Below are 12,980 nucleotides of genomic sequence, written 5' to 3'. Positions count from 1 at the left end.
AGTATTTTCATTTCATTGCTTTTATTCAGAATTTCAATGAAAAAATTTACATATAATATAGTATAGAAAAAAATTATTATGCACAAATACATTGTAATAATAGGTTGCAATGACTATAAGTCAAAGCAACCTAAGATCTCAAATATATGTGTGAGTATAGATGTTTAAGCACTTGACCACTGGGCAATTAAACCCCCTTCCTAACCAGACCAATTTTCAACTTTCAGTGCTCTCACACTTTGAATGACAATTACTCAGTCATGCAACACTCTACCCATATGAAATTTTTGTCCTTTTTTTCACACAAATAGAGCTTTCTTTTGGTGGTATTTAATCACTAGTATTGGCAGTGTATTGGTGAGCATTGGTGAGTATTGGCAGAGTATTGGCAGAGTATTGCAGAGTATTGGCGAGTATTGCAGAGTATTGGCCGAGTATTGCAGAGTATTGGCACTAAGTAGCGCTGTAGGCACTACAGATCCAGCCCACAGCACTGCTACACATGATCTCTCCTCCTCTCTCATAGCACTGCACAGATCGGTAGGGGAGGGAGGAACTGGCATCATGACATGACACTGGTTTGTTTACAAGTGATCGAGCCATCATTCGATAGATCGATCACATGGTACCAGTGGCCACTTACCATGATCCGTGATGTGCTGGGTCTTCCGGACCCGGCAGTCACGGATGTTTCCGGGACGCCCTCCCAGAATAAGCTGACCGCGCTGTAGCTGTCTTTCGGCAATGGCACGGTCGGCAAGTGGTTAAATGATGAGAATATGTATATGTATATGTAGATAACTTTAAAATGCAATAAAAAAGATTTGAGATACTAAAGAAGTCAAGAATGTATTAATTGAAATTCCTATCCAATATATATCGAGTCTCTAAAATTATCCAATAAAATACCGATGGGTTTGTATATGTCATCTTAATATGAAAAATAGGTGTCTCATCGTGTCCAACTGAGACCCTATTAGTCCATAGCGAAAGTCAGAAATAGGAAAGAGTGAAAGAGATACAAAAATTAAAGAGATTAAGAAATACATTTTAATGTACGCAAACACAATATGATGCCTATTTATGGTGAAATTGGATACATAAAACTACATTGAGTAAATAGATACCAAACATGTAAAGCCTTAAAATTGTGTCCCATTTAAGAAATTCCAAAAAATTATAATATCAATTCAATAATGTCAGCACCCCGCTTGTACAACATATATATTGATGTCTGGCTGCAGCTCATACACTCACTTTTGGGTTGCCAGATAACAATAACAGTAATCCAACTGTGCTTTCAAGTGCACTTATATACCCATTGAATTCAGCATGCATCGGAAACATCAGACACGCACTTCTGAAGGTCTGAAAAAAACTTGAGTTACAGCCTCCTGATTATCAGTTCTTCAGGTTCCCCGTAGCAAGTGCTATCACCCTGGGCTGTTCTTCTTCCTCTTAGCTCTTTACTTAATCTTACAGTACAGCTAAACAGTATTGCAGGTTCAAATAGCTTTTGACTACTCAAGTATATCAGGCAAGAACTTGATAATCAGTCACGGAGTAAAAAAAATTTAAATAAAACCAATTTATTTAAAACAAAGCAAAAACAATTGCAAACATCAGCTCTGACATGCCTGATATGTTTCATCCAGGCCACTGATTAAGCCAGTGGACAAAACATGTCAGAGATTTTCTCCAGCTTAGTTTTTTGTTTTAATTTTAACCTTTTCCATTATTTACTTCTTTCATTTATAGCGTCAACCATTCTTTAAAAATGTAATGAACTTAATTTCCAATGGACTCCACTACACTTAACAATATGATTGACCTCTTAGCCCTTGTACACACGGTCGGACATTCCGACAACCAAATCCGTCGGATTTTGTCCGACGGATTTTGTCCGAAACTGTTGCATACACACAGTCGGACAAAGTTGTCAGAAAATCCGATCGTACTTAACGTGATGACGTTATTTTGTTAGGACGGGACTAGGTTCAGGCTAGTAGCCAATAGCTTTGGTTTAGGAATTTGATCTGAGCATGCGTGGCACTTTGTCCGATCGGAAATTCTCTACACATGATCGGACAAAGTCCGATCGGATCATGTTGTTGGAAAATTTTATAGACAAGTTGGAAAACTTGGTCCGTCGGATACTCCGACGGAAACAGTCCGATGGAGCCCACACACAGTCGGATTATCAGACAACATGGTCTGATCGGACACCTTCCGTCGGAATGTCCGACCGTGTGTACAAGGGCTTAAACCTAACTTCAGCTAGATTTGGGTAATGGGTGGAGGAGTTTGATTTTATGCCAGATTTTTTGTAAAATCTACAATCCCAATAGAAGAGATTATTTAACACTTCCTGTCTCTGTGACTCCAAAACAAGAAATAGAGGAAGAGCCATCACTCCCATAGGAAGGAACAGTGAGCAATGAAAAAAGTGTCAGAACGTCGAACTCTTGCCTATTCTATCAAAATGTGCTTTTGTTTTGTCTGTGTTTTTGGAGAGATTTAGGATTGCTACTCTCCCTTGCTATAGGTGAGGGGAAATCTCTCTTATTAGGATTATTTATCCCATACCTGACCATTTTCCAAATTTGTATTACTCCTCATTCTCAGTTATCATACTCCCTAATTTCAATGGTATCTATTTTCACCAGCAGCTACCCAATATTCTTATACTGAATCTCTTACAAAAGAGGTGGCTGATTCTTGTAAAAAAAGCATTTGGACCCTATTGTTTCCTTTTACCCGTTTCCTTTGGATTTTAAGTAAGTTGTCTTTATTGTCTGTTTAGTATTGTAATACTTGTATATTTAGTTAAAGTGGTAGTAAACCGCTGGATGTCTCTTTTTTGTACCCTGCAAGGTAAAGCCACAATGTGGTAGTATGCATCGCAAACTAGCACATTATGTTAATCTTACCTTAAAATTAAGCCGTTCCAGCGCCGAGCTCTCACTGCTGCAGGCACTCCCATCTTCAACCGTCCTCCTTCTGGATTGGCGGACTCCGGTGCATGTTTAGGAGATATGTACTATAGCCTTGTTATAGGGCTTATCTATAGGTAAAAGTCAGAGATGGGAGCTTACTCCCACTTTAACGATTTTCCCTTACTGCAAAGTGCTTACAAAATATGTTAGTATTATACAAATAAAGAGTAATGAGAACAATAATAATCATTGTATTTTTACTAAATTGTGGTCCAGAATATACCCGAGAGCTGGTGTGCTTTATATACCAGCTGGTCTGTATCCCAGGTCTGGTACTGTACTTAACCACTAATAACTCTTAAAATGCACAATGTTTTACTTTATCAGCTTCCTAAGTATGAGATAATAACAATAGCAATTGTGTTCCTTAGGAACAATTCAAAATATATTCATTATCTATAATCACCTAAAGCGTTGCTGATCTCATAATGGTCAGTCACATCTTGCAGTTGTAGCTGTATTTAATTGCTTATTTTAATGCTTAGTGAAAAAAAGTTACATATAAAAAGTTGTTCTATTGTTTAATAAAAAACATTTTCCTTAAGCCAATGGGTACCACCTAAATGTATTTCGGAAATCACCACGTGATGCATAGAACAAAATTGATGCCCATGATAAATAAAAAAATGATAGGTGGTCTATGGTTGATGATATTTGTTAACATTGGACTCTGTAGAATAACATTAGCAAGTCAAAAGGATTAACTATAGGTGTTTTCCTTATTTTCTTCTTTTTTTTAATTTATTTATAAGTTTTATTTCGTTTCTTCAGCAAAATTGTGGTAAAACATCCAATGCAAAAAAACAATATACTTTTGCTTTACTGTCATGGTATGTTTATATAAATATATTTATAAACGCAATGCTAATATAATAGTATGCATGGTATGGCACAATATGCCATTATACCCAAACATACTTGGGACATAAAGTAATAGAAGAGCCCCAAGTTACAATTGTGTGTCATCCACCTTTGAGTTGCAAGTGTAGTCCTTCTATCCTTCACCTCCATAATCAGCAATATCTCCCAAGAGATCCAGATCCCTTCCTTATTACCCCTACATGAACACCTTTTAAAGCATGCAAAGTGAAGAAATGCTGGTTACATCCACTATGACACAAGTGGCCAGATAAGCTGCTGATGGGTGTCACTACAAGGCATTCATTAATACCCCTATGATTGATCATGAGACCTCACAGATCACTTGACACCACATGCCAGTAATTTCAAGATTCCTGCCCTGCTCTCCCATGGTGACTAAAACCAGCACCCTTACACTCATTATACACTCATTATACACTGCATTTAGCAAGTGAGGAACAGTGCTGAATTTTCACTGTGGGCAATGAACGTTTATATATATATATATATATATATATATATATATATATATATATATTTATTTACTAACAAAAAATTCTAAGTTGCATCCCACCTTAATCTTCTGCAGCACTGGTACTATAGTCCAACATACTTATCTAAGCTTTTCCCCGGCGTCTCGCCCACCTGTTGGAGGGACTGAAGAGAAAATTATTCACTTCTACATCTTTGGTGGACATGCGCCAAAGTGTCTTCAATATGGATTTTTGCCTTCGTGTCTTTGAGTAATTAAGATTTGAATTAAAGCAGATCCAACCAGTGCTTTATTAATGTTGAAATATGAGAGTTGGCCTTTACACCACGGGCCCTTTATCATTCACTGTATCATCACTGATAGGAGAACATATGCCACAGAGTAGAAGTAGAAATACCCCCTCTGGAATTCACACTCTAACTGAATCTAAATACTCAAACACAATTTGAACTTATGTTTTCTGTTAAGAATAGACGTAGGGGAATTTTAAGCACTAATTCATGGACATCTGGAGCACATATCTGGTACAAAGTAACACGAGTTAAGGATTTTTTTTCTTGACTAAAGTACATTTAGCAACAGGACATGGGTTTATTTTAGTCACACCGATTGATAAGTTACCAGGAAACATTTCTTTCTATCATGTTTTAGTATGGGATTGCTCCCAAAAGTTTGTTTAGCAGTTAAACGAATAAAAAAGTCTTTACTCCTCTGATTTTTTTTTTTTTTTTTTTACTGCTGTCTGTATCCCAGCCATGTCCACCCAATGTCTAGTAATAAATTCCCATACATATGCTGTAAAACATTAACAAGAGGGATTAATGACAGAGAAGTGATACAGCAGCTTTATTGATTTCCTCCCATTGTCCTTTTTTCAGATAAAGCAGTAGGCATCACAAGTTGATTCCTATCTCCTTTTTAAAGTATGGTGGTACCAGTCATAAATTACCTACAGCACCCAGCAAGAACTGTGGGCAAGCCTGTAGGATGTGCGACAGATATAATACAGCGTCTTTACTTGGAAAATTTGGTGGCACAGCAAACGTGGAAAAAAGTGGCACAGAAAACCTGTATTGTACCATCATAGCTATGTATGATCAGCTATAGGTTTAGGGATCACATAAATTTTATGTGGGTACATGTGCAAGCCTAAAATGTAGCTTCATTCCTGCTCCTGTACATGTGCTTTAATGAATCAGGCTAAATACATTAGCACTTAGTTACTCTTTCTGGTACATGCAGTCTCACAGAATTGTCTTTTGACCTCAAGGTATGATAGTTTGTGTACACAGCCTTTACATATCACATTTTTGCTTGCTGTGGTATCCACCTGAACTGTCAAACCTACTACCATTTATAGCACCTAACCAACTCAAGAAACAAACCATGTAAGAGGGAATGGGCTCCCAGACATGAAAAGAGTCCTTACCAAGTCTCTTATTTATGCATAACTTAAATCTAAACTCTGGACACGAAAGGTTTGATTCAAATATGGTTGTGGTTTGTAAAGGTAGTGTGACATCATCACTGTACTGCCCATAGCCTGTGTAGAGAGCACAGCCGAGGGAGGCACCCAGCAGGCGGCACACCTACTATAGCTTGCATACAGAAACGAAAGAGCTGTAAACAAAGTGTAAACAAGACCAGTCACCCTGCACAAGGACACGGAGCAGCAATGATTGGTCTTTATTACAGGAAACTCTTGCAGGGGAAAAATAAAAATGTTTTATGCTGAATTACCACACAAATATGGAAGAAATACACAAGAACACTAAGATTCAAGTAAGAATACACTGCGCTTCTGTTCCAACCGGAGTCATATCAAGACATCCCTCAGACATCAGTCTTGTTATTTTTAAATCTCTTTTGTGTATGTGGAAAGTCCACCTAGTTTATAGATATGGATTTAGAGTAAATAGCCAGCATAACACATTGTGCACATAGACATTTAGCATGTTCAGTGGCATTATTTACATATTTGCGCTACGTAACAGCTGCATAATGTTGAACAGCTTGATTAATTGAATTGTAGCATATTTAAATCTCATTCTGTATCGGAACAGCAATTACTTTCATGGAATGGTAGATGAACTTTTTGACGTAGGTTTTTGTAACTCTCATATTTCATTGTAAAACCCTTAACCTACAAATCCCATGCTCAAACACTTTAGTGATCTTTTCTTTAATCTAGGGTGTGAGTAATTATAGGATACCACATTTATGAATTAGCCTTATGTGCACTTAATTAGTCCATTTAAATATACAGACATGGCTTGCAATGGAGAGGCCATCTGGATTAAAGAGAAATTCTTAATTGGAAGAAGCGCAACAATCTTTATTCTGATCACAGAAGGAGCTTTGTCTGGTGCGGAACAAAAGAACCGGCAAGGTACAGGTCTTTGCTGAAATCTGTCAGAGCTATCATACATATAAATTACAGCTGGAGGAAATGTATTGAATAGAGGGCATGTCTGGTTCACAATGTACATTGAGAAAGCTGTCAGCTAGCTTATACTCTCCACAGGTTTTTCTACAAAAGGCCTATGGGAAATAATAGACATTGGTGTGGTTTCAGGCTTTCTCTGCTGATATTCACATTATTAATATTATAATTTGATGACACTTAGATGACTGGATTTGAAAATATTGTCTGCTTCCAGTACAGAGACTTTGTTTTATGAATTCATTAAAAGAAAAAAAAAAGGATGTTTATTTTACTCTAGGTATGTAAAATTCAGAGGTCATTAAAGACTGGGGATGCTTGTTAGCTACGGTATTGATATTCTTTATCTTGAGCTGAAGATGTGCATTCTGCTCCCCATCAATATTCTCAGCCATGTTTCCAGCCTTCCAGTACTTTATTAAACTACGAGAATTGTCTCTGTGAGAAGTCTCTTTTGTGCGCTCGTTTCAACTCATAAAGCTACTGATTGTTTTCTTGCAGTAATCTTTAGCACCGCTGCCTTCATAATCCGGACTGAATGTGAGCTGTCAGTGAAGTACGGGGCTGTTAAACATGTTTTGCATCTAGCCTTCAGCTAAGAATACATAATAGAAAATAAATACAGTGAAAAGTACCTCTTACTAAGACACAGATTTTTGTTTTAACTAAAGAAATGATAAAACCATCAAAGAAAATAAACTATAAATCTATAATAAAGAACTGAGGATCAGTCCATACCTGAAGGATATCAGTCAAATTATAAGGCTCCAGTACACTTCTCCCAAGCAGTGATAAGGACCACTGCAGGCACTAATACCAAGGGAGCAAAAAGGGCACAAAATCAGTGGAGTGCTTCACTTTGGACAACATTTTGACAGCATACAGCCAATAACACAAAATATTCCTATCATTAATACATTCCTATGTGTAATGAAGGTTTATAAACTGGCGCCTTGACCAGTGCCCTAACTAAGTGGCTCTTATATGTATGTATCTGTACATTTTGTTGACGGAAGAAAGTACAGGCATACCCCACTTTTAAGTACACAATGGGGTTTATTTACTAAAGCTGGAAAGTGCAAAATCCGTCTCACTTCTGCATAGAAACCAATGAGCTTCTAACTGCAGCTTGTTCAATTAATATTTGGTAATAAAACCTGGAAGCTCATTGGTTTCTATGCAGAAGTGAGCCTGATTTTGCACTTTTCAGCTTTAGTAAAAAAAAAACATTGCGTGGGGTATGCCTGTATAATGTAGTTAAAGTGGAGTTCCGCCCAAAAATGGAACTTCTACTTTTTGGAATCTTCCCCCCTTCTAGTGTACAGGTATTTGTTCCCACTTCCTGGCATAGATCACCGCGGCGTTCGCAGTGACCTACGCCACTTCCAGCGCCTACTCTGTCCTCCCCCGCTGTCTTCTGGAAAACAGAAGACAGCAGGGACCAGTGAGGACATGCAGCACGACTGCATGCACAGTAGGGAACCAGGAAGTGAAGCCACACGGCTTCACTTCCTGGTTCCCTTACCAAGTATGGCGGCGGCAGCAGCCGAGAGCCGAAGCACATATCGGCTTCGGCTGCCCACATTGCGGGCTCCCTGGACACCTAAATGTCCATATATTAAAAGTCAGCAGCAGCAGTATTTCTAGCTGCTGGCTTTTAATATTTTTTTTCGGCGGACCTCTGCTTCAAAATTCTCTAATGGTCTGTACATGTAAAAATGAATTTCTAGAGTAAGGTGACCGTTTGTCTACTAGTTGTAAATTCTAAGTGCACTGATGTGGGCAAACTGTCTCTTTCAGCCCCTCTGTCCCCTGACTCAATGCAACTTGTGGATATGACATCTATGTTTTATACTAAGGTATCCAATAGATTCTGGTAGAAGGAGTACAAGACAATTGGGAGTTGATTTACTAAAGGCAAATATATTGTTGCACTCTGCAAGAGCATTTGCTCCAGAGCTTAGTAAAAGAGCAGAAGCTCTGCTGATTTCCATCATCCAATCGTGTGCAAGCAAAAATGCAGTTTCTTTTCATTTTCCTTGCCCATGATTGGGTGTTCTTTGCAAAGTGACGCTTTACCTCATTCACTAGACTCTAGAGCAACTGCCCTTGCAGAATGCAACTGCACTTTGCAAAGTGCACAGTCTATTTGCCTTTTGTAAATAAACCCCTAAGTCTATAGGGACAGAAAGTAAAAATCCAGCTCATCTACTGCTTTACCTGTGTTTACTGCTGATGTTTCTTCGAAAATGTAGTAGGCTTAGATGTCATGGGTGTTGGGATGTTCATTCCAAGAACTAGCAAATATGCCAAACTGGAGCTGGTATATCAGCTAGAAACTAAAAAAAAAAACAGTAATTTGTTTCAATATCTTACTTTTTAATTCATAGAAGGTTTGGTTATGAAATCAAAACAAATTACAGGAAAACCTGGTAGTAGTTGGCATTTGCAAAACATTTGTGGCCATTTAAAACTGCAACAACACGTCTTAGTTTAATTTGACCCCCATCTACAAAATAAAGTCCTTTGACATGCTTACATAAACTTACTTATAGTCTCAAAATCTTTCAGGCGGTACAACAGTTTTTTAAAATTAAAATTATTTTTGACCAGTCCATTGGCACGTATATGCAATGTCAAGCAAGATATTTTGATAAGGGATACAAAGTTTCCTTTATATCAGTCTGTTTAATTCTTATGTAAATGCTACCTCCAAAATATGAACTAGATTTCAGAGATTTAGTGGACAACTAACTTTGCAAAGCAAAAAGAGGTCTCTTATAGTGGACCTGAATTTAAAAAGTAAAAAATTGGTATCTTATAGAAAACATCCAGAAACTTTAATTTTGCAGAAACACTGAGAGATTTTTGTTTTGGCTTGAATTCCCCCTAAAAATTGTTTTGCACTTTCTGTGCCTTGCACCTCATAGCTCGTCATCTGTGGCATGGGATTGTCTAAGGCACTGCTGTCAGTGACAGTTAGGCCAGCCATACACAGTTCGACTCTTGGCCGGTTCAACAGACAATGGGGGCTATTTACGAATTACAAATCCACTTTGAACTGCAAGTGCACTTGAAAGTGCAATTGGAAGTGCAGTCGTTCTAAATCTAAGGGACAGATCTGAAATGAGTGGAAGCTCTGCTGATTTTATCATCCAATCATGTGCAAGCTAAAATGCTGTTTTTTTATTTTCTTTGCATATCTCCCTCTGATCTACAGCAATTTTACTTCCAAGTTCACTTTCAGTGCACTTTCAAGTGCACTTGCAGTGCAAAGTGGAATTTCCTTTACTAAATAACTCCCAATGTCTCTGCGGGAGGGATTTCCTTGTCAGCAAATTTCTTTCCTGCAACCTGTGGCTGCAGGAAGGAAAATTGCACTGTGTTTGGCCAGCCTTATTCTCTCATGTTTTGAATTTAGATTTAGTGATGCCACTACACTGCTCTTTTTTGGGTTCTCCTTGCTTCCTTGATTCATTCATTTTGTAAATATGTTCTTTTCACACCTCTTCTGGAATATTTTCCCAGAAGTAATCAAATCACTTGTTATCGGGAGGGCAGCTCTGGCATAAGGAAGAAAAGTCCTGCCTCTACCAAGTTGGCTACATCCACACATGGCAGAACAAGGCAAGATAATGGGAAAATAAGGACTAGTTCTTTGCCATCTGCTTACTTACTTTGGGCACAGCTTTCACAGTAAACATTCTGTTTAAAGTCTACTTTAAGATAAGGAACAAGGAATGAGGAACCATTAGAACTGCTGTCAGGTTTTTATGGTTTTCTGTTTCCCCATCAGAGAGATTCCCCTTCAATTTTAGTGTCAATGACACCCTGTCATGCCCTTACTCATAGGGTGTCTCTAAGACAGGGTGCAAATTTGAATCACCCAAGTGAGAACACAGATTACTTCATTAAATAGTTTAAGCAAATCTATGATCAAGAAAACACATAGTTTGATGTATATGCCAACAGCCCTTATTTTTTTTATCAAGAGCCCTTAGAGTACTACATCCATTGTGGAGGAATTTGACATCTTCACAAAGGGGCATGGATATAACCTAGATTGTACTCCTCTTCAAGTCAAACAGTTTGATTTAATGTTGACAGATGAATTATTATTGTTTATTGTTAAAATGTTTGTGTTCCAACAAAATGCCAAACAGATTAAAAAATGCTTGCACAAACCAGGCTGGTATCCATTGATGAATGGGCTCATTAACACAAATGCATTGCTTGGTATGAGCTATGTTTAACTCAATATGCTCCATGCATACTATCTAAAAAAACTGGAAAGTACACTAATAGCTATATAATTATGCATACTCCATCACTTAAACCAAATTTTTTAACAGTATAGCAATTTTATTTCAGATTTCACCTGCATTCGTTTAAAAAAAGAAGAAAGTAAAATATGAACAGTATAGTTTTCTTTTACCCAGTACCCTTACACCATAAATGATATTTTATTGTAATACAATATGTGTAACTTTTTAAACAGGAATATTATTTCTTATCCTTAGAAAAATTACCTAAAACCCCAATGTGTCCCCAAAGTCAAAGCAGGTTTATTCTACGTTAGCAAGGCCTAACCACACACCAAGAAAAATAAAGTTTATCACAAGAACATTTATAAATGATACTGTATTTGTTAAATCCAAGTTTTGATTTATGAAATGTAATAAGTTGTGGGCAAACCTATGTAAACTTTATACAATATTTATCATTCATAACCTTATCATTTTTTTTAGAGGATATGGAATAAAAAGAAGCCCAGTATTGCATGTATCTTTGCAACAACTCCATTGAGACATAGTTAAACGTGTTTGTCATCTTTGGCCTATAGTTCTTGTCTTTATTTTTCCTTTTTTGCTGTTGACTACTGATACGTCATCCAGATGAAATCAGCATAATAGCATTCGATCTTAAAAGATGTTGGTACTTTCTCATTAAGCTCAGGTATCCTTTCTACCTATTCCACCCAAAAAAAACAATATCCTCCTTAAGTTAGAGGTATACTTACATGAATCCTTTGGTTGCAACCAGTACAGACTTTTCATTCTGTGTTAGAAATGTTCTTTTTGCTGACTGATCCTTTAAAGGAAAGTGTAAACATAGACATAGGGGGTTACAGTATTTACTAAAGACAAATCCACTTTGCACTGCAAGTGCACTTGGAAGTAAAGTCGCTGTAGATCCGAGGAGGACATGCAAGGAAATAAAAAAAACAGCATTTTAGCTTACACATGATTGGATGATAAAATCAGCAGAGCTTCTACTCATTTCAGATCTACCTCTTAGATTTAAAGAGACTGCACTTCCAAGTGCACTTTCAGTGCAAAGTGGATTTGCCTTTCGTAAATAACCCCCATAGTCTGCTCCCATCACCCTCCACTCATACAGTTGTGGTTGGAGGTCTTTAATGAGGTAAATTAGGTAGGTAGTAGTTTAAATGCATTTTTATATTACCTAAACTATTTTATATGTTAAAGTGTCTCCATTGCTGCCGACTACAATTTATCTAGACAGAAAGTGAGAGAACATATTTAACAGGTATACACACAGAAATTAACAAAGAGGTTCAAGCCTTCCCCAAATAAAAGCATTTATTCTGTCTTTCTATTGCTTTTGGAGATTTTCCCTCATTACTTGTCGCTGGAACAGTAAGTGACAGTACATTTTACTAATGGAACCCCAGATAGCAGTAGGGACCTGGTAGAGGGATCTAATCCTTTCCCACGCTAACCAAAGCTCTATCCAAAAAAAAAAAAAAAAGTTTTGGACTGGACATGCACTTTAATGATAACCATATCTATATTCCATAAGTGTATTAATCTATGACTTTTTTACACAAATATAAAAAGGTGTACAAAATGTTTAAGTAAGTCTGTGTATTTTGTTTGTTTTGCAGCATGTCGTTCAGGATTTTTCAAGTCTTCCCCTCAGAGTCAGTCGTGCAGCAAGTGCCCACCCCACAGTTATGCTCATCAGGAAGCATCAACGTCTTGTGTGTGTGAGGATCGCTACTATAGGAGGGAGTCTGACCCATATACAATGGCTTGTACAAGTAAGACTGCAATATTCCTGAATCAAACATAACCATTATTTCTAAAATAATCAACAATGCCCATTGAACTACTATCATATTATATGTGTTCTATCCAATCAGTACAAACATTTTATGTAAATG

At 37.3% G+C, this 12,980-nt stretch overlaps 1 protein-coding gene across 3 annotated transcripts in view; it reads left to right on the top strand.

Annotated features, from left to right (window-relative positions):
• Positions 1-12,980, top strand: part of EPHA5 (EPH receptor A5) — a 512,956-nt gene that overhangs the window by 309,588 nt on the left and 190,388 nt on the right. For all 3 annotated transcript variants that reach the window (XM_077476128.1, XM_077476127.1, XM_077476126.1), the window contains exon 4: positions 12,702-12,857. In XM_077476128.1, coding sequence (XP_077332254.1) covers positions 12,702-12,857 — 156 coding nt within the window. The remainder of the gene's footprint in view (positions 1-12,701; positions 12,858-12,980) is intronic.

The sequence above is a fragment of the Lithobates pipiens genome, unplaced genomic scaffold (genome assembly GCF_037356315.1).
Source record: "Lithobates pipiens isolate NorthernLeopardFrog02 unplaced genomic scaffold, aLitPip1_a1.2 Scaffold_13, whole genome shotgun sequence".
NCBI classification, from domain to species: Eukaryota; Metazoa; Chordata; class Amphibia; order Anura; family Ranidae; genus Lithobates; species Lithobates pipiens.
This window is presented reverse-complemented; position numbering and strand designations above follow the sequence as displayed.